This window comes from Rhinolophus hipposideros (assembly GCF_964194185.1).
Source record: "Rhinolophus hipposideros genome assembly, chromosome: 12".
Classification (NCBI taxonomy): domain Eukaryota; kingdom Metazoa; phylum Chordata; class Mammalia; order Chiroptera; family Rhinolophidae; genus Rhinolophus; species Rhinolophus hipposideros.
The window spans coordinates 30,045,016-30,063,467 of NC_138058.1; the positions used below are offsets into that span (position 1 = coordinate 30,045,016).

At 39.0% G+C, this 18,452-nt stretch overlaps 1 protein-coding gene across 2 annotated transcripts in view; it reads right to left on the reverse strand.

Annotated features, from left to right (window-relative positions):
• The window catches only part of MEIS1 (Meis homeobox 1), a 133,737-nt gene that overhangs the window by 51,313 nt on the left and 63,972 nt on the right, over positions 1-18,452 (reverse strand). For both annotated transcript variants that reach the window (XM_081068054.1, XM_081068055.1), the window contains exon 8: positions 6,861-7,006. In XM_081068054.1, the coding sequence (XP_080924180.1) occupies positions 6,861-7,006 (146 nt within the window). The remainder of the gene's footprint in view (positions 1-6,860; positions 7,007-18,452) is intronic.

The following is an 18,452-nucleotide window of genomic DNA, read 5'->3' on the forward strand; positions in this document are numbered from 1 at the left end:
AGACCACTGCAACATGGTCTCTACTCTTTGGTTATCCTCTGGCGTGGGTTTACATAAGGAGAAACAGAAAAATGAGAGCCCTAAACATAGCAATGTATTTATGGGATGAAAAGAAGCAAAATGGATCCATTTTCTCCACAAGGATTGGTACAAATGGCAGGGGTTCAGAGAGAGTTGTCCCACAGAAAAATGTCCACACACGTAGGGACATATATGTACACACAGAAGACGGAGAAGTGAGGGGGATGTTTTCAGTTAAGTCAAACAAAGTATCCTAAATTCCATGACATATAGACTTACTTCTACTGGCAAAACAACAACCAACCAAACCAAACCCAAAGCAAATCTCTGGAATCCCTTTTAAAACGAAACCATCTGATTCTCTCTCTGTCAAACCTTCATACTTGAAAGCAAAGTACCTTCACTAGGAATCTTAAACATTAAGAAAGTAAAGAAGCCAAGCTTATATTATATAAAATTCCTACGGGTTGGACTGAGTTAGCTCAAGAAATACACTCACACATATCTATGTGAGGCTCCAGTTTTAATCTGAAAAATAAATTGAGGAGGAGCAGTTGCATATTCATTGACTGAGTTTGATATTTTATCTTGAAAAACACATCATCACTAAGAGGAATCAGAGGAAGACATGATATTGATATACGCGTTGAAGTATAAATGGCTGGCTAGGGTTCAGAGTTATGTGTATCAGCAACCAGCAACTTAATAAATTGTGTTATATGGGCACTTTTGTTTTGAACCTAATCCTTTATTTAATTAGCCCGATTAAGAGTATATCAGAAAACCAAACTATAGTGTATTTTTAACTCAGCCTTGGAAACAGAAAGAAAAATTTTAGAACAATCTGACAAACTGCCACCCAGACTCCACACAAGTCCCTTACAGAAGACACCAATCATCAGTGAAATGAACAAGCCATTTGACCAAGTACAAAAAATCTCAATCACACCCCGAAAATAGCATAGAGCCCCAGTCAGAACTCATTTGCTTGTGAGTTCTATGGACCTGGATAAATGGGCAATTTTAAAGTTGGACATTTGTTTTTACTTTCGATTGTTTTCTTTTCCCCCATGCCTCCTCATCAAGCGACTGTAATTACCCCAGGTCAGAGGTGCATAACTGTGATGGGGAAGAAAGGCTGGGGTAAGGGGAAGGAGGTGTGTGGAAGGCTGGGAGCCAGCTCCGCCAGGTCACTAATGGCCTCTGGGGCAACAACTTGGAGAACAGGCTGATGCTTCGCCTTTGATCTTCTAATTCACAATGATCATTAGTATTAACTCCGATTCTTCTGGGTGAAGAATTCCAGCTGTAGCCTTTTCAGTTTACCTGACCTAAGAAAATTCATCACCCATCCCATTAGGATTTCAATAACCAGCTAAGAAAAAGAAAAAGGCAGTTGCCCCAGAATCTAGAAACCACCACTTCATTATTAAAAGAGTTTAGATGATGTATATTACAGAAGAATTAGGGCATTCCAATATTACCCCCAAGTAATTAAATAATCTATTTCATTTTCCTCCTGAGACTGATGATTCCCAATTGGGTAAAAAATAGTCAGGGTTCCTATCTAATCAAAGTTGAAATATGCTATCTCCTAAGGAGCTGAGATCCTTTAAAATTAAAATAGAGGGATTTGTCATCCAAGCCTGGGTTAGTTTCGGCAAAGCCTAGCTTGGACCCATCATCATTACCGAAGCCTGTGAAGGTGAATGGCAATTGCATGTACGGAAAAGAGTAATAACTATAAAGATATTCTTCTTACAGATTTGAGAGACCTTGTTTTTGATATGGTACGTGGAGATCTGGAAGAAATAAAATCTTCCCACTTCTTGATATTAGTTTTCAAGTCTCTTAATTTAATAATATATCTGCAGATAACACGCAGTGAAGAAGGAATCAAAGTTAGCTGCTATGTCCACCAACCACCTTCTTTGGCTCAAGCACATGACCATGAAAATAGGTTGGGACTAGTCGCAAGGAGAGACTGCCTTTCTCAAATACTTTGTACTACCCTGATTGATAGTGCAGGCGAGAGTTCGAGAATATAGTCTTTCTGTCCTACTACCTTCTTAGGACTAATGGTAGCTGAAGGATGATAGCTGGTAAGGCACAATAAGAAGATTCATTGTTAAAACTGGCAAAGTATACAGGTGAGGAATAGAGAGAAATAGAAATGGGAGGAGAAGTGCACATCCCATCTACTGCTTACCTACGTGCCTACCTAGAGGTCTTCTATCTGCCTTTTGACCTTTGATCAACAGAATGAGTTATCTGGGTACCAATTAGAAGTATTTCTTCACTGTAACAATAATTCCTAATGTTTAGCGAGCAATCCTTCCAAAATTGCAAGCAGAGAGATATGACATCAAGATATCTCCAACACATCTTATTACGAAGAGCAAAACCAATGAAACAACATCTGTCTCTTCTAGAGCATTCAATTCCCAAGTCAATTCCATTTATTCCATCCTTAGAGTGGAAAACCCGCAGGGCACTTTTCATCTAATAGTGTTTCTATGGAAACACCATTCTCAACCTGGAAGATTCTACAACCCTTCACTTTTGCTTTGTCCGTATTGAAAGGAAAGTCTTATAAATCAGAAATAAAGACATAAATTTGACCACAGACAAAAATGTGTGTGTGTGTGTGTGTGTGTGTGTATTCATTCCAGGCTAGACTTCACAAAAAGAAACAAACAAAATAAAACAAAACAAAATAGTAAAGCATGTGTATCTGACTTAGAAACCAAGGTTATCTCTTTAGTACCAAATGGAATCCTCAAAATCAGTGAGAGGATAGGGAATCCAAGAGAATGTGCATGGAAATCAGATCACCTCCCCTACTGCTCAGTGCCAAATGTGTCACCCCGTGAATGGTTTCTTCACCTCAGTCTGCAAGGATGCATTTTAACAACCTCTACTCTTCTAACTTTCTGGATTCCTGGGACATACAGCAGCTCCATGCAGAAAAATGTGTCACTGCATATTTTAAATAAGAACCGTATTAACCGTTTTTCTATGTAGTATGTAGATTATATTTAAAACTGCAATATGTTCGGATAGGAAAACAAAAAGACCCATGATTTTCACCTTAAATATTACATTTATTCCTTTTCCTCATTTTCACTAGGGCACACGTCCTTGTAACACTACGTAGCAAAATAACTGGTAATATGCAAAACACATCCAACTTAAACATTATGACACCGTAGGTTATATTTACAGTTCGACTAATGCCCTTAAGAAGGAAAAAGAAACCTTGAACTGACTGTCACTATATAATGACTCATATGCCAATATTAAGTACTTTCTAATTGTTTGTAGTAATTTGTCTTCAGGCAAATGCAAGCATTTCGATTAATAAATGCTTTTATTTTCTTTCTAATTCTCTCTTATTATCTGTCAGTCATTCTTTTCAATTCCAGGGAATTCTTTTAAAAAGAAACCTTCTCTAGTTATCAAAACTGGCAAATGTTCAACTAAGTAGTCTAAACTGGAAATTTACATCACTGAAATTTCCTTTTACCCCATATCACCAAACTTTAAAATCTGTTTCCTTTTTCTTTTATTGTTTTCATTATTCACAAGTATGTCCAGTTTAGCTTGCTAGAGACTGCGAGTCCAAGAATAAAGCTTTAGTTCTCTCTTTGGAGTAGTAAAATGTGCTACTGATTAAATCTACCTGTGGATTACCACAGAACAGCACATTTTTCTTATGCAGCTGGGGTGCAAATCCAGAAAGGTTTTTTTATTCAGGGCCTATTCTACTCCTCTAACACACAAATGCTTGAAAGCCCTTTCAAAGGCAGATTTTTTTTTAACTGAATAAACCCAATGAAAAGATTGACCCATTTATTTGAAAAAGAAAAAAAATAGCAATTTGCTTTTAAAGAGGTGTGTGAGGTTTTATAATATGTCTTTGGCATTTACTAGATTTGTTTTTACAATTTGATAATAAATTGTTACTGCTATTGTTTTAATTAGCCAGTGTGTCAGTTGCTCTTGTATATCTAGAGAGATTTCAGAAAGAATGTTCTAGCTAACTTGCATTAGTCATATAGCAAGAATATGCTACCTTTAAAATTTGTACAGTCTTCCAAGTTAATTGTACATCCCTGGAGACCTCTCAGAACTTTAAATAAAGTTGCTAAAGGATTAGTTCTGAGATGTCAGTAGTTTCTTACATTTGGACAAATCACAACAAAACTCTCTTTCAACGCCATAGGCTTTTCCATAGAATTTATTATATATAATCAGCCCCTGGCTATAAGTATTACCTAAGCAGTCTGTGCGATCCTTGAAGATGCATCACAAGACAAGCAGAAGGGTGTTCCTTGTAACTGGAGATCTTTTTGCACTTGCAAGTAGGGAAAAGGGAAGGGACTATTTCTCATTGGGGACAGAAAAGAGGGAGAAAATTAAAATGTGTCTTCCAGCTTTGCTTTTTAGATGGTATTAGGAGAGCATTTTCTTTTTAGAGACCATTATAATTATCAATATTTTTGTATGAGCAGATGGCAGTGGAATGGGGAAGGAGGGTATGGGACTATCCAACCAACCACAAGACAACTTTTATGAGGACTCAGAGAAAGCCAGGGAGACGTGGACAAATGAGCTTCCCCTTCCAGGGTAGTGAGACAGGTCAGCACAGACCCCCAAAACGGAAGGAAATCAGGCAGTTCGTGAATATGTTCTGTTACAATCACCCCAAGAACATGGACCACAAAAAGCAATGAAGCAATGAAGGTAAAATGATGCTGGCTGTTAAAAAGATTTTTGTTTTTTGTTTTTTAAAGAAGCTAATACAGCTCTCTGCAAGGTTCTTCACAAGGGTATAACCTAGAAAATCAGGAAACTGGCGGATGAATAAAAGAACTTGCTTCTCTCTCTTGATTCTGTCTGAACCAATATTTGATTATATTTTATTCAGGGGCATCTCAGCTTCAAGTAAAGCCAAAGCTCCTTTGCAGATTGCAATGGAGGCTGATGAAATCTATTCATTTTTTCTGTTAGTATAGGAAACAGAAATAGTTTGGTTGTTACTTCAGGGTCGAGACCTGATTTTGTCCCCTCCCCACACTCATCCTCCAGATAAGATTAGCTGGTTAGCTCTGGTGATGAAATAGCCTGGTTGCATCAGCGCCATTGACCAATTGTCACTTCTGATCTCCTGCTGATTTTAAATGCCACCCCATTTATTTTTCATGCTACCCCTTTAGACCCTAGTCCTCCCCTCTCTCTTTCAGCAGTGCGAAATGATCCCCGCAGCAAATGTACACAATGCCGATCTGAAGCTCACCACAGATATGCAACACGTGTCAGACAAGTCAGGAATGGCACCTGACTCGAGTTTTAGGTAAACCTAATATGATGTTAAAATCAGCTAAACAATCTAAATATTCAATTAACTACCAGCATTAAGCAGTCCCTAAAGCTGATTCCAAAACTGTCAGCATCATCTAGTTATTCTTTGGAATCCTCATCAGAAAAGAGAAGGGTGGAAATTTTTTTTTTTTTTTTTTTTTTTTAGCTACTCCTGCTGCTATCAGTTTTCATTTTATTCACGGATGTTGGAAAATCTGGATCAATGTATACTCTCGAGTGTAACTGGAGGCACAGCTTCCGTCCAGAGGAGCAGAACCAGCATGGCTTTCAACACGCCCTGCTTGTCTCCCTGTATCAGAACAAGTCACTGAGGACCATGGCCTTAAAAGTGGGTAAGGGTGCAAGGGTCAACAGGTCTGAACACATTTGTGACAATGTACAGTTAAGTGTCATAAACTAACTTTGAAAAATGAATGACTTTATGAAAAGCAAACTATGCTAAAAATAGTAACATAAAAGGTTTGCTCCTGACATTTTTTGAAAAGCCACGATTTTTAACATTCGTTCGTCTCAGGCGAGGTTAGGCTACGACTGTCTAAATTCACCCTTTGTCCCTCATAGTGAAAGTCCCCCCGGGGGTCAACAATTGTGCTGATTTTTAAAATATTATTTCACCCATAAATTTTCATGTTATCTTCTTCCTGAGATATCATGAAATCGGTATGCGCTTACAAAAATATCCACCACAATATTATGATTATAAATATTTTGAACATGAAATTCATTCAGAACAATAACCAAACCAAACAAACCCTTCGATGGCATAAAGCCCCAACTCTCCAGTTTCTCACATCTCCAGGAGAATTCCTGCAGTGAAAACAGCAATCCTCACACAGACAATATAAACTGTTACTCTGTTTGAAAAGTCACAAGGGACTACACAGGAAGAGCTGACTCTATATTGCTGTTTTCCTTTACAGTTCTAAATACAGGGACAACTTTCCCCGTGCAGCTCTGACTCACATGAACGTTTTGGAATGGCAGCCAGTGCATTCAGACCACTTAAAAGCAAGTTATGTGAGCATCCTGCCATTGCAACAAGATTTAAATTGTCACGGACCATTCATTATAAAGGTCCACGAAAGCATTAGAAGAAATTAAGTCCTTCTCTCTGGGGTTTGTCTTACTTTCTTCTTAGGGGAGCTGGTTCTAAGTACTTAAGAGGCACACTGAGAAAAGCAACATCATTAGCATACATACTTAAAATCACAAGTGCACAAGAACTCCTAAACCTGTAGAACTTAGCGAAAGTTAACATTACAATAGCGAACTTCAAATCAAACTCCTCATTGAGGGTACGTATCTAGGAAATAAGTGCTAACACTTTTGCAAAAACTGTGGGAACACAGTGATTTATGAATATTCCAGGTCCAGAGGGAATCACCTTTCCCCCATTTTTTTTCTATCAAAACTGTCCATATTTAGTTTACATATGTCATTTAGAATCCACTTACTGTTAGATGCTGGAACAGCCACGCCCTCATGATATTTGTGGCTACTTTGGGAAAGATGCCACGCTTTTTGTGACGCTTTTTGTCCTTATCTGGATCATCATCGTCACCTGTGCTGGGGGAAGCTACACTGTTGTCCAAGCCATCACCTGCAAACATAGTGAATCAAATTTTGACTGATGCTACCTTGACATGCTTTATTCAAATAGAATGCCTTTGGATATAAACAAAACCAAAAGAGCAATATAAATGATTAATAGTTTATTTGGTACTTTTTTTTTTTTCAAGACAGAGACAGAACAAGGCCTAGGCTCAAAAGTAGTCAGGTCTAAGGAACTTCTTCCAAAGAACAGTACGAAAAGTCAAAAGGAATAGAAGGAAATATCCGATCTCTTTAGTAGCTTTGTTGCCATTGTAATTATTCTGACACACGCTAAATGTAACTCCTTTTGGGAAGTTAAATATGGTAGCAGTCATTAGCTGTCCCTGCCTGGGTATTCAATCCCACATATAGTCATTGATGTCAACTTGTGAGAAGATGCATTTAAGATATCAACTATTTCCACAAGTGATCTATCTTAAGATTAAATTAGGCCATGGAAATGTAGGTAATCCATCATACAAGCAGTTTGACATAGGAATGCTTCAAATAGAATATAATTTTTCTTACCATAGAAAGAGAGCATCAAGTTTAATAAGGGGAAAACTCCCAAAATTCTTTTTTAATTAGAAAACAGTTACTATTTAATTCAAATAAAGTGATGTTAAACTGTTGTTTGGAACTGTAATTATTTTAGTAATCCAGGCAGTTTCTAAAATTTCTTCTAGATTTAAATTTTCCTCAATGAAAAGTCACCTGCATACACATTCCTATATATTGGATCCTATTTTTCCATTGATTTTTGTTAGAACATTTAAGTTGTTTCTTCCAGAAAATATTTTAGCTCTGTGACACAATAAAATTTTAAATGTAATATTCCTTTTACAATGCCATATTTAAATAAGATGAAAAAAATTTCAACCCACATATACACTGTCCAAAATAAGTCATAAGGTACAAATGGAAAGTAAGCACTTTGGATTTTGGCATAAAAGTCAAAGGGAAAACCACAGTGGACTAACCTAAAAAGTAGCTTAGCTTCTGTCAAACATTCTTCTCTACCTGGAGCCCCACTCTAGTGGAAGCTACTGGCTTTTCGAAAGGGACAGGTTGATCTGGGTCCAGAAAGAAGAGCTATGACAGTAAGGCTTAGCAATGAGGTAACAGATGTCACCGAGAGCCCATTTACTGGGTTACGTAAGTCACTGGAGAGCAGCCTACCTGGCCCACAGAATCGGGTACTTTGGTAAGAAAAGTTTCCCAATTGACTGTACATTGAAACTAGACTCAGATTCATTCACATCACTTCTTGAATTTCAGTATTCCTTATTTCTGTGAACATAAATATCCTACATATGAAAAGAATTCTCTATTTTGACTTCAGTCATTTCAGTCGAATCTATAGCAGTTACCTTGCCATTACTCAATTGTTCTTAACAGCTCCCTCTGGAGACTTCTCCACCCCACCCCCCAAAAAAAGAAAATTGCCCCCAAATTGCATTGACTTGTACTGAATTACAGTTTTAAAACTTTGTTGGGTGAAAAATAGACTATTTTGAATATTTCTGCTATGATTACAGTATACGCCACACACACAAAATGTTTGCAGAAATTTTCTGAGTTTAATTTTTATTAATTTAAAATCCATAATTTTGTTGTCCTTAAAATCCATCTCTCTCTATATATATATTTTAGGTCCCACAGAACCATAGCTGTATTCTCAGCAGGAAAGGTCATAAAGACCCACGGTTCCAAAGCCCTCAATGTATCAATGAAGAAAGTGCTTGTGTCCTGTTGGGTGACTTGCCCAAGGTCATCCAGCCTGAAACGCAGCTGATGGGTCTGTACTGGACCAGACACCCACATCCCTATATCAGTGCTCCTTCCACGCCCCCACCCCCCACAGAACTCTTTATTTGCATAACGAAGTGTTTTATAAGGAGTCCTCTCGGATTTGCCTAACAAATTCTTTAAAAGTCCAGTATTTAAAGAGGCTTTTTATTCAGAGAAGCATTTCACCATATAAAATAACAATTCATTAAAGAAACATGAGCAAAGAAAACAACTCAACGGCATGTAAAATTTCAATGGGCTAAGCCACTTGCAATATGCAAAAGGTAACCAAGGAAAGAACATATTACCTGATCATTGATTAAAAATGAAAAGCTTCTAACCTAATGACATAGTTTTTCACCACCTCTCCATGATTGTTTTCCATCTTTAAAAAAAAAAAAATAGCCTTTCTATCCATCTCAAAACCCCTTCAGATTAATTTAGCAGGCAATGCCTAGTGCCTGCCTAGAAGAGAATTCATTGATAATTTATGGAAATATCTACTATAATCCGGAGGAGATGACTTTTTTCCAGCTTTGTGCATCAATAGATAATCAAGGCCTTAAAGCAGCCTTAGCTTCCCATTACCTCAGGCAAAAGAATTCCTGAAAGCGTGCCTTGAGGGCACCTGAATTATATACTCCATTAGGAGAGGAAGGCTTTCTGCATTCCATGTGTAACACTCACCAGAACCTTTCCTGTTTATTTCTGCTGTATGAAAGCAGAAGCATTAGGAACAGAATTTTTTAAGTGAAGACTTATGTAGATACAATGGAGAAAGCTTTCAAGCAGGAGCCAGATCACCCCCTTCAGTCCCTGGCAGTGACCTCTCCCGAATAAAAGGTTTCTATTACATCATTAGCTCAAGCCAAAAACAGCCTTGGCTTAATGCACAGTTTGTTCTTCCTACTGTTTTTAGGCAAATACAGCTACTTTACTCCCATCTGGGAGGGAAATTACACTGCTGGGTTGTAATCTAAGACAAGATTTTCATTGGAAGCAAATGCTTTCAATCCAGTGTAAATACTGGTGCATGTTCAGAAAAGCCTAAAACAATAAACCCTGCTCCTTCCCGACACAAGTTAGGGAAATGGAGAAGATGGGGAAGGAGAAGAGCATAATAAAACAGACTATTCTAAAAGCAAACACTTTCATAGATTTTAATAAATTGTTTAACCTCTTCCACTTTCTAAAATTGAAAATTGATCTCGCAACATCTCAACCTCAGAGGAAAGTCTAAATGGTCAATTGTACTTCTAGCATTTCCATTCACTCTGCAATTTGATACAGTCACCTCCATGCGGTCTCTGGAGGGTTTATTTCCTTTTTTTATTTTTAAGATCACTAAACAAACTTGGAGAACCGCCGGCCGACCACACGGCAGCAGGCAGCAGCCCTGAACCACATTTGTAAAATGTCAGCAGTGACTTCATTCCTGGAGCTGACTTCTCCTGCCGCCAAATGAAGGCAAACTGAAAAGGTGGAAATAATCATAAAAATGATGCTAGTCCATAAACAAGCTTACAGCCTCATTAGGATAGCAGTAGGCTCCAGTGGGTGATTTATGCTCGTTTTGCTGATGCTATGAGGAAATGCCATAGGGCGACTTTAGCCAATTGCTAATGGTTTCTGACAGCTTCTTAGCAACTAGTGCAAGCGACGTTGTGGCGTTTGCTAGTGACAGAAACCGAAAATGTCATATTATCTGCCCATGTGTCATGAAGTCCGTGTGGCAATTAACTAGCAGGCCAGTGACTGAGGGGCCAGAGGCTCCTGAAAATGGCCTTTGGCTATGCAGAGGCAGCCGCTGAGGCAGGCGCTGAGCGCAGCCCGGCTGCCTATATGCAACATTCTAACGCAGAAATCCACTTCCTTGCGACTTCTAGGCTCTGATGAGACTGGGCCACTCAAATCTCTTTTTTCCCCCCTCATTGAAGTGAAACTCAGGGCTCCTTTCTCTCTAGGCCCTGGCTCTGGCTGTTATCAGAAGACTCTAAAGCGATCTGCTTTGATATGATTATCCGAATGGCTCCTTAATTGGCGATACCTGGTTCTGTGCGTTTTGGACACTGGATTCTAAGGTGCTAGCTGTTTTTCTGCTCTCCCACAAATGAGTCTGAAAGGATTGAAGATCACTGAAGCAGACTCACTGCCTGTCAGATTGCTAGGAGCAGAGGAACCCTGCGCAGCAACAAGACACTATTTAAAAAACACCAGGCTTCTAACAAGCAGGGGGAGAATCTTGGCCACACTTTTCAGTTTCCAAGCTATCAAAACCATGCACTATATGTCAAACTGTCAAACCTTTCAGCGTGGGCCATTTGCCCTTTCAAATAATATTTAAGAATTGTTTTTACAAAATTTTATAGGCCATGGTCTAGTGAAAGAGGCCAACTAACAAAGAAAGGAATTTGTACTACAATTCGTCTACGGACAATTTCTTGTGAGACCTGGGCCTGTCCCTGCGGAGCAAGGCAGGTGACCTGTGGCAGCTCCCAGGCTGTCAGTGAGCTCAGATTTCAAACACGCTCAACTCAAACATCCCGAATCGCCTATTTAAGCATGCCCAGGCATTTAGACTGTGCTATCTCGTGCCTTTCAAGGCAGGATAAAGCGGCATTTATCGTATTCAGGCCATTCAATGGGTCAGACTGACCGTGTCAGCAGGGGCTCCTCTCCTCGCAGGTCAAAGCCCTTCTCCCATTTTTCTCTCCCTCCTAACTCCCTCTCCCCACTGCCCCTCCAGGACTGCCATTCCCAAAAAACCTATTCCGAAGCAAAAACAAAACCCAGAAAGGCGCCTGAGATTTACATCACAACTGATCGGAACTTCCCATGTCAGTGGGCCAGCAGATATAAATAAAATGTGGTGTCTGTCAGAGGGTTCTTTATGTCATAGAGGCAAAACTTCTAATTACGGATATGAACTTTCAACTGCTGGGGCAAATGGACGTGTAAGGTTGGGGACCCTCTTGTTTTGCTAGAAGCCAAACTGGAAGCCACCCCAGCTTCAAGAACATTTCACGTACCATTTTGTATTGAGACTGTATTTTCGGGCCATCTCTGCTCCTTAAACTTTACTTTTCTCCTCCTCAAGTGTTTAGAAATACAACATTTGCCCCAGAAATGTACCTAGACTCAAAACTCAAGGCCATTTATACTCCTGTCTTTTGACACTGAATAAATTCTTCGTGTCTTGAAAGTTGTCTACAACGGTCATTTCAAAAGCACTCTTATGACTGTGTAGCTCATGTTGTAAGGTGGCTAAATTTTCATCCAATAGGAAGGGTTTCTTTTTTTTCTGATCTCCTTTCTCACAGAGTATCTACATGAGAGTAGGTGGTATTTCACCCCTTCAGTGGTGTGTTGAACATCCCCACCCTTCCAGGGGCTGGTGGTGCAAACATCCCGTCTATGCAAAGGTGGGGTTTCCTTTGTAGTGGAGCTAACTGGGTGTGCTGGGCTGTTAGAAAAATGTAAAAACTACCACAAGCCCACTTCTCCTGATCATGGCTGTGTCTACTTAGGCAGAAGTCAGATGGGATGGTGTTTCTGTGTTGTTAAGAGGATAAGGGTGAGAATTATAGACAATCCTTTCTCAGGAACCAGCTAGAATACTTCAGAGGTTTTGATGAGGTATTTCATCTTCGTGTAGAATGCACAATAGCTGACAGAATAATTTTTCTAAAACACATATCTGACCATATCACCTGGTACTTAAAGTCCTTTTGTAGCTACCCTTTGCCTTCAGGATAAAGGTAGCACTGTGTAGCCTGGCATGGAAGGCCTTTTATGATCTTTCTCCTGGGTGTGTTTCCAGCCTGTCTTCTGCTGAGTCCGCACGTGCAGCAGCCCATGCTGCCCCACCACAGTCTTGAAACTACATAATGTCCTCAAAATATTACCATGCACACCACTTTCTCACACCTCTTCGCATTTCCCTTTGCTAGTCCCTTTCTCTGTAGTATCCTTCCTGGCAAACTCCTTGGTGATCTTTCAGGTTCAGCTCAACGCCACCTCCCATAAGAAGCATTTGCTGGACTCTAGCTGTTTAGTAATCGCCGTCCCCAATCCTGAGTGATTCTTCTGACATTCCTCCATCCGACACATGGTACTCTACTAGGACTGTTGTTTTCGGCATATGTTCCCTTGACTTGATTATTGGATATGTGAAAGTAGAGACCAGGTCATACTCCTCTCTAAGATTCTCTAACCCTAGGTTTACCCCAACGTTCAGGGTACAAACCTGTCAATTGCCTATTAAATGAATGTGTGAATGCATTTACTTTCCACTGCATGGATAAAACCATAGTTTCAGTTTCCAGCTGTCATAGTTTTTTTCGGTACGTACCTAAATCAAACTCTTGAAGAATATTCACCCGTGAATTTCAAAAGACCATAAAGAAACATAAACAAAATGCATTCTCCAAAGCTGGGAAATTTCCTTGGAATCTGTAGGTTCATCTTGGCCAAAAGGTGGATCAGAGTTCTTTATGATGTGTGCCATAGCCCTTCAGAAATATGCCCCTACTTCCTGAAATTTTACTTAAAACTATTTACCTAACTAAAATTTCTTTCTGTTTATGCATTTTCCTGAGTTTAACTTTAAAAGATAAAGCAAAAGTTATTTGTTTCCTTCTGCATTTTTCCCAAGAAATCAATTATACTGCCCCCTCCCCGCCCCTTACATATCTTCAGTTTTACCCTCTCGAAGAAACTCAACTGTCTCTAGGCAGACAACTTGACCTGGAGCTCAAATTCCAGACTCACACTTTATATATATGGTGATAAATACAAAACTCTAGAACTCTTGCTTTCCCCTGGTTTTGCCAAGTCGTTGTATCAGTCTTTGCAACGGCATTCCTCCACACCCGCCTCAGTAATTTTTCAGCAAAGGTTATCAGAGGACCTTAGTATCTGATACTATGGTACAATACGTATCATAGTATCCTAGGAGACATTAGGAAGGATTTTGTAAGATAGATGAAAGTAATACAACTCCTAAGTCTTATCTCATATTTTTAAGAGAAACACAGTAGATTTCATATAGTTCCAAATCTGCAGCCAATATACAAATATGTAATAGTCGAAATCCAATGGTTAACTTCTACGTTTAACTTTAATTACGGTTCTGTTAATCAACTTCCCTTTTGTATCTCATCCTTAGGGGGTTAAGATTTCCTTGTTCTTAATTCAAAGTGCTTCTCAGTTGATTAAAACAAAGGAAAGCACATATATCATATTACCACCCTTGGCTTTCTTGAAAATTCTGAGGTGGTTCCTTTGGAGTTAGATATTGGCTCCTGCCATGACTGTGCTGTGTTCTAGTAGGGGCTTAACAAATACCCAGTGCTACAGCTATACCCATGGCACTGACTGAAAAGACGGAAGTAAGAAGAGTGGGGGAGATTAAGAATAAGCTAACTTTAAATAACCATATTATTAGTTCTTAATAAAAAGAAGTATCTAGATATCTTTCCTAAGGTTGGCTTCACAGAGATTTGTCATGAGGCTTTTCCTTTCTAGTTGAACGTAGGTTAACTGGTGACAAATATTTGTTAATAGTTAACCACTGTGCAATGAGCTCACAGCCTTGTGCTGCCCTTTAGTGGACTCCTGACATCACAAAAACCTGAGAAGAAACGGAGAATCAGAGCTTGGAGAAAGTAACTCTATGAATGTAGTGCCCCTCTTTTGGAGAGTAAAATGTAGCATTTAAAAGTGAGCCCTGTATATGTAACCATCTTTTGTATAAGCAGTCACTCTCATCATTCATTTATTTAATAAAAATGTACTTTCCTACTATGTCCCAAACACTATGCCAACCATTAAACACACAAATGGTGAACAAAATCAGAAAGAGTCCCTGTTTCTGGGGAGCTTTCCAGGTAGAGAGTACAGACGTTAAACAAAATAATCACAGTAAAAAAATGTACAATTGCACCCAATCAGAAAGAAATATAAATCTATGAGTGTGTGAAACAAAGAAAACTGATTTAGACGTGCGTCATCTGGAGCAGAAATCTGAAGAGTGAAGACAAGTCAACGAGGTATAGCAGGCATCCTACAAGGGCAGAGGACAGAGAAAGCATGGCAGGCCACAGGAACAGGAGTGTGTCTGCAGGAAGTGTGACACAACCACGAACTGGAACCTGGGAAAGCCAGACAAGATGAAGCTGGGAAGTAAGGGGAGGAAGACCACACAGCCTTGTGGATTACGGTCAGGACCTGAGTGTTTATCCCCAGGGTTCTAAGGGTTGTGACTCAGAAGGGTGTTTCTGTGGTGTTTTCGGTGACCTCTCCATTGCATGCCCCCAATATCACGTAAATTTTACCAAATAAAGCTTCATTCCTTAGTATCTCTTTCTAGTCCAAACTAACAACCCCCCCAATTCCAAGCGCAGATTAGAGAATGAGGGACAGTGTAAAAGCAATTGGGTAGACCCCAATTTAGGCACAGACTACATTATGAAGTTCATTGTAAGTGGGTCTCTTGGATATTAGAGTATATTTTCACATAGAAGCAAGTTATGAATGATGTTATGTCCCAAGGCTTGATTATTAGAGCCAAAGTAATTCATTAAATGAATGAAGTTCCAACTGACATCTGAGCCGTGCATGCAGGATGTCAGAAAGTGCCAGAATAAGGAGGAAGATGAGTTTCTTCTCATATTTTGTTGTATAGAGTCAGTCTAGGAAAATGTTATATGTAATTGCCTTTAGCACATCATTTTCTGTATCTCTCTTCCACTGCATGGCATCCATCTCCTAGAGTTTCCAAGTATCCCCATGCCTTGTAGAGGTACTTGGCCCCCCCTGTAGTCCCCTCACCCAAGCCTATTCTTTTCTGCTCTGAACTCACATTCATCATTTCCCAACAATCAAAACATAAAGCCTTTCAGTCTAGTTGAAGTGAGCCAGACTTCAGGTAGAAAGCAATCTGAAAGAACTAATTCAGACTAGGCATGAATAACTGATGCCCCCCTCACCTTCCCAGAAGTGTTGACATTTTTAAAAGAGGATTTGTTAATGCAAATGAATCTCTAAATGGCAGAATTTCAGGTAGAGTAATAAGCAAAGGTATCTTTAAAAATACAGCTTGTGTTGGAATTTTTTTTTTTTTTATCAACAGACACCAGGCTTTCAGAAGAGCTCAGTGTCAGTTTCCAAACTTATCATTACATCCCGCCATTCCCACCCCACCCCATCCCACCCATTTTTCCCTGCCCACATTTGCAAAGCCATGTGCTTCTGAACGGTCCAAGATTTGTTCACAGAAATTTTGGTGGCAGTAAATGGGTCCTGTGGATGTGAAGCAGTGAGAATAGGAGTAAGAGATCTAGGTTGAACATTTGTGTGTATATGTAGGTCATTCATATAATTTGGGTGTTTATAATTCAGGGATTGCCAGCCTGTTGAAATAAATTTGGAATACCTTCTTTACTATTAATAACACATTCTATTAAGCTTTTGCCACTTCATGATTCTTCACTGTCAACACAAATAATGCATAAAATATAACTGGCTGAAAAATAGGAGAAGAACCCAACTAAATAACTGAGATCCAGAATGAAAATATTTACTGGATTTTTATAGAATACAGAAAAAAAATTCCTCTATTAAAATTTTAATGTGCAGTTGATAGGATTAAAGGAAGAAACTGGACTTTCTAAATTCATAGAAAGTAAGAATTGTCAGTCAGTCAGTATTCATATTTACTGTTGTCTTAAGATTTATTTTATGTAAGTGTCAATTTAAGTAGAGAACCGTGGACAGATACAACACGTACACCAAGAAATCAAATAAATTCTCCAAGTTTTTTTTCACTGAATCATTGTACTTTGTTCTTTTGAGATAGGAATACCTTATTCTAGTAATTTAATATGACTTTTTGACTTGAAGTCCCCTCAGGGGAACAACAGCAAATTAGTTGCCTACACACAGAGGACAAACAGCAATGATGAATAGGAAAGAAAAAAAAAGATTTTACTCATTTTTCATCCATTCAGCATGTTTTTTACAACTAAACACCATGGAAAATCCCTGCAAAAACAGCATAACTTCTTAATGAAGTCTCAGAAACTTCAGGATGTGAGTGCGCGGCAACATATCACTGAAATTTGGGTATTTATACGAACAGTAAAACAAAATGGAAATCCCCCTAACTTTTTCTAAGGAAAAAAAGAAAGAAAATACATTTGCAATTGTAAAGGTAAAACAATGCAAAAGTCATAAACTTTTGTTTTGAATCAACAGCGCAGAAAACATTTTAGGAAACAGTTCTTTGCTTATTTTTTAATATTATTTTAGCAATGCATAATGAGTTCATTGCTTGAGATATTTGTCCCATAATATGTAAATTATATATTAATGAATGATCACAGAGCTTCATATAATTACGAAAATAAATGTTTTAGTCAGTAAAACAAAAATATGTCACACCTGGGATCTTATAGACAGGCGCGCGTGCACACTCCCACACACACACTCACTCACAAACCATTTATTTTTGTGATATCTTCCAAAGTTCGCCATATAATTTCCTTTTAAACTTCTATATAGTCTGCATGTGTGTATGTATAGTATACATACATGTTTACAGACAGGATAACATGTATCAAAGAGGTCACTTCTTCAACAAACTCAATTATATGGACTACACTTGAAAAGTAGGATTAAAAAAAAGTTACAGACATGCCGATTAGAAGCAGTGATTCTCAGCTTCGGCTACATATAGAATCACATGGTAGCTTTTACAAATCCTGATGCCTACACTGTGCCCAAGACCAATTAAGTTAGTATTTCGGAGGGTGAGATCCCAGCATTAGTGATTTTTAGAGCTCCGAACTGATGAAAATGTACAACGAAGTTTGACAACCCCTGGATTAGAGTCACAGATATGTGGCAAAGCTCATATTTTCTACAGAGAAATGACCATAAACCCCTTAATCGAACAATGGTTATGTTTAATTTAGATGTAGTGTTCACAAGTTTACTCATCTGGTTTCCTGCCTTATAGTTTGTAAGCAGAGAGCTTTATGAAAATATGAGATGATACCAATGCCCTTCTATTCTGCTCGCAGTCCATATGTAACGAGGTAGGAGGGAATCACAGTGTGTGCAGTATGGGCGACAGGACAGCCGCAGGTGGGGCATGGTGGGCAAGAGAGTGAGACCAAGAAGTAAAAGATCGTGGGGGTAAGGATGAAGTTGGAGCAAAAGAAGTGCCATGGGTCATGGGGGAGTGGGGGTAGGGGGCAAAGAGGAAGAAGGTGTTCTGTGGAGACAGATTTCTTTGCATACAAAGAAAAATGGAACTATGTTGTGAAATGAAAATTAGCAAGTCTGGGGCAAATGAAAAGATATTAAATATAGTTTGAAGGAAAACGGGCAAGAAAAAAATTGAGACTTTTTTTTAAAGAAAAGGCTTGTTATTCTTTTCTTGCAAAGCCATCTAAAAATCCCACAGCTTCGGAAAGCCAAGCTCTGTGAACTACTGGCATGCGCCTGTTACTACACCTGACTTTCTCTCTGCTGATTACCCAAGGCTCCAGTTCTCTGCATCTGTCTTGCCACACATACCAGTCACTCAGTTAATTAGGGGCAGGCGCTTGCCCTTCAAAATAAGCACATTTTGCAATGTGATGACTTTGGTGCGCCTA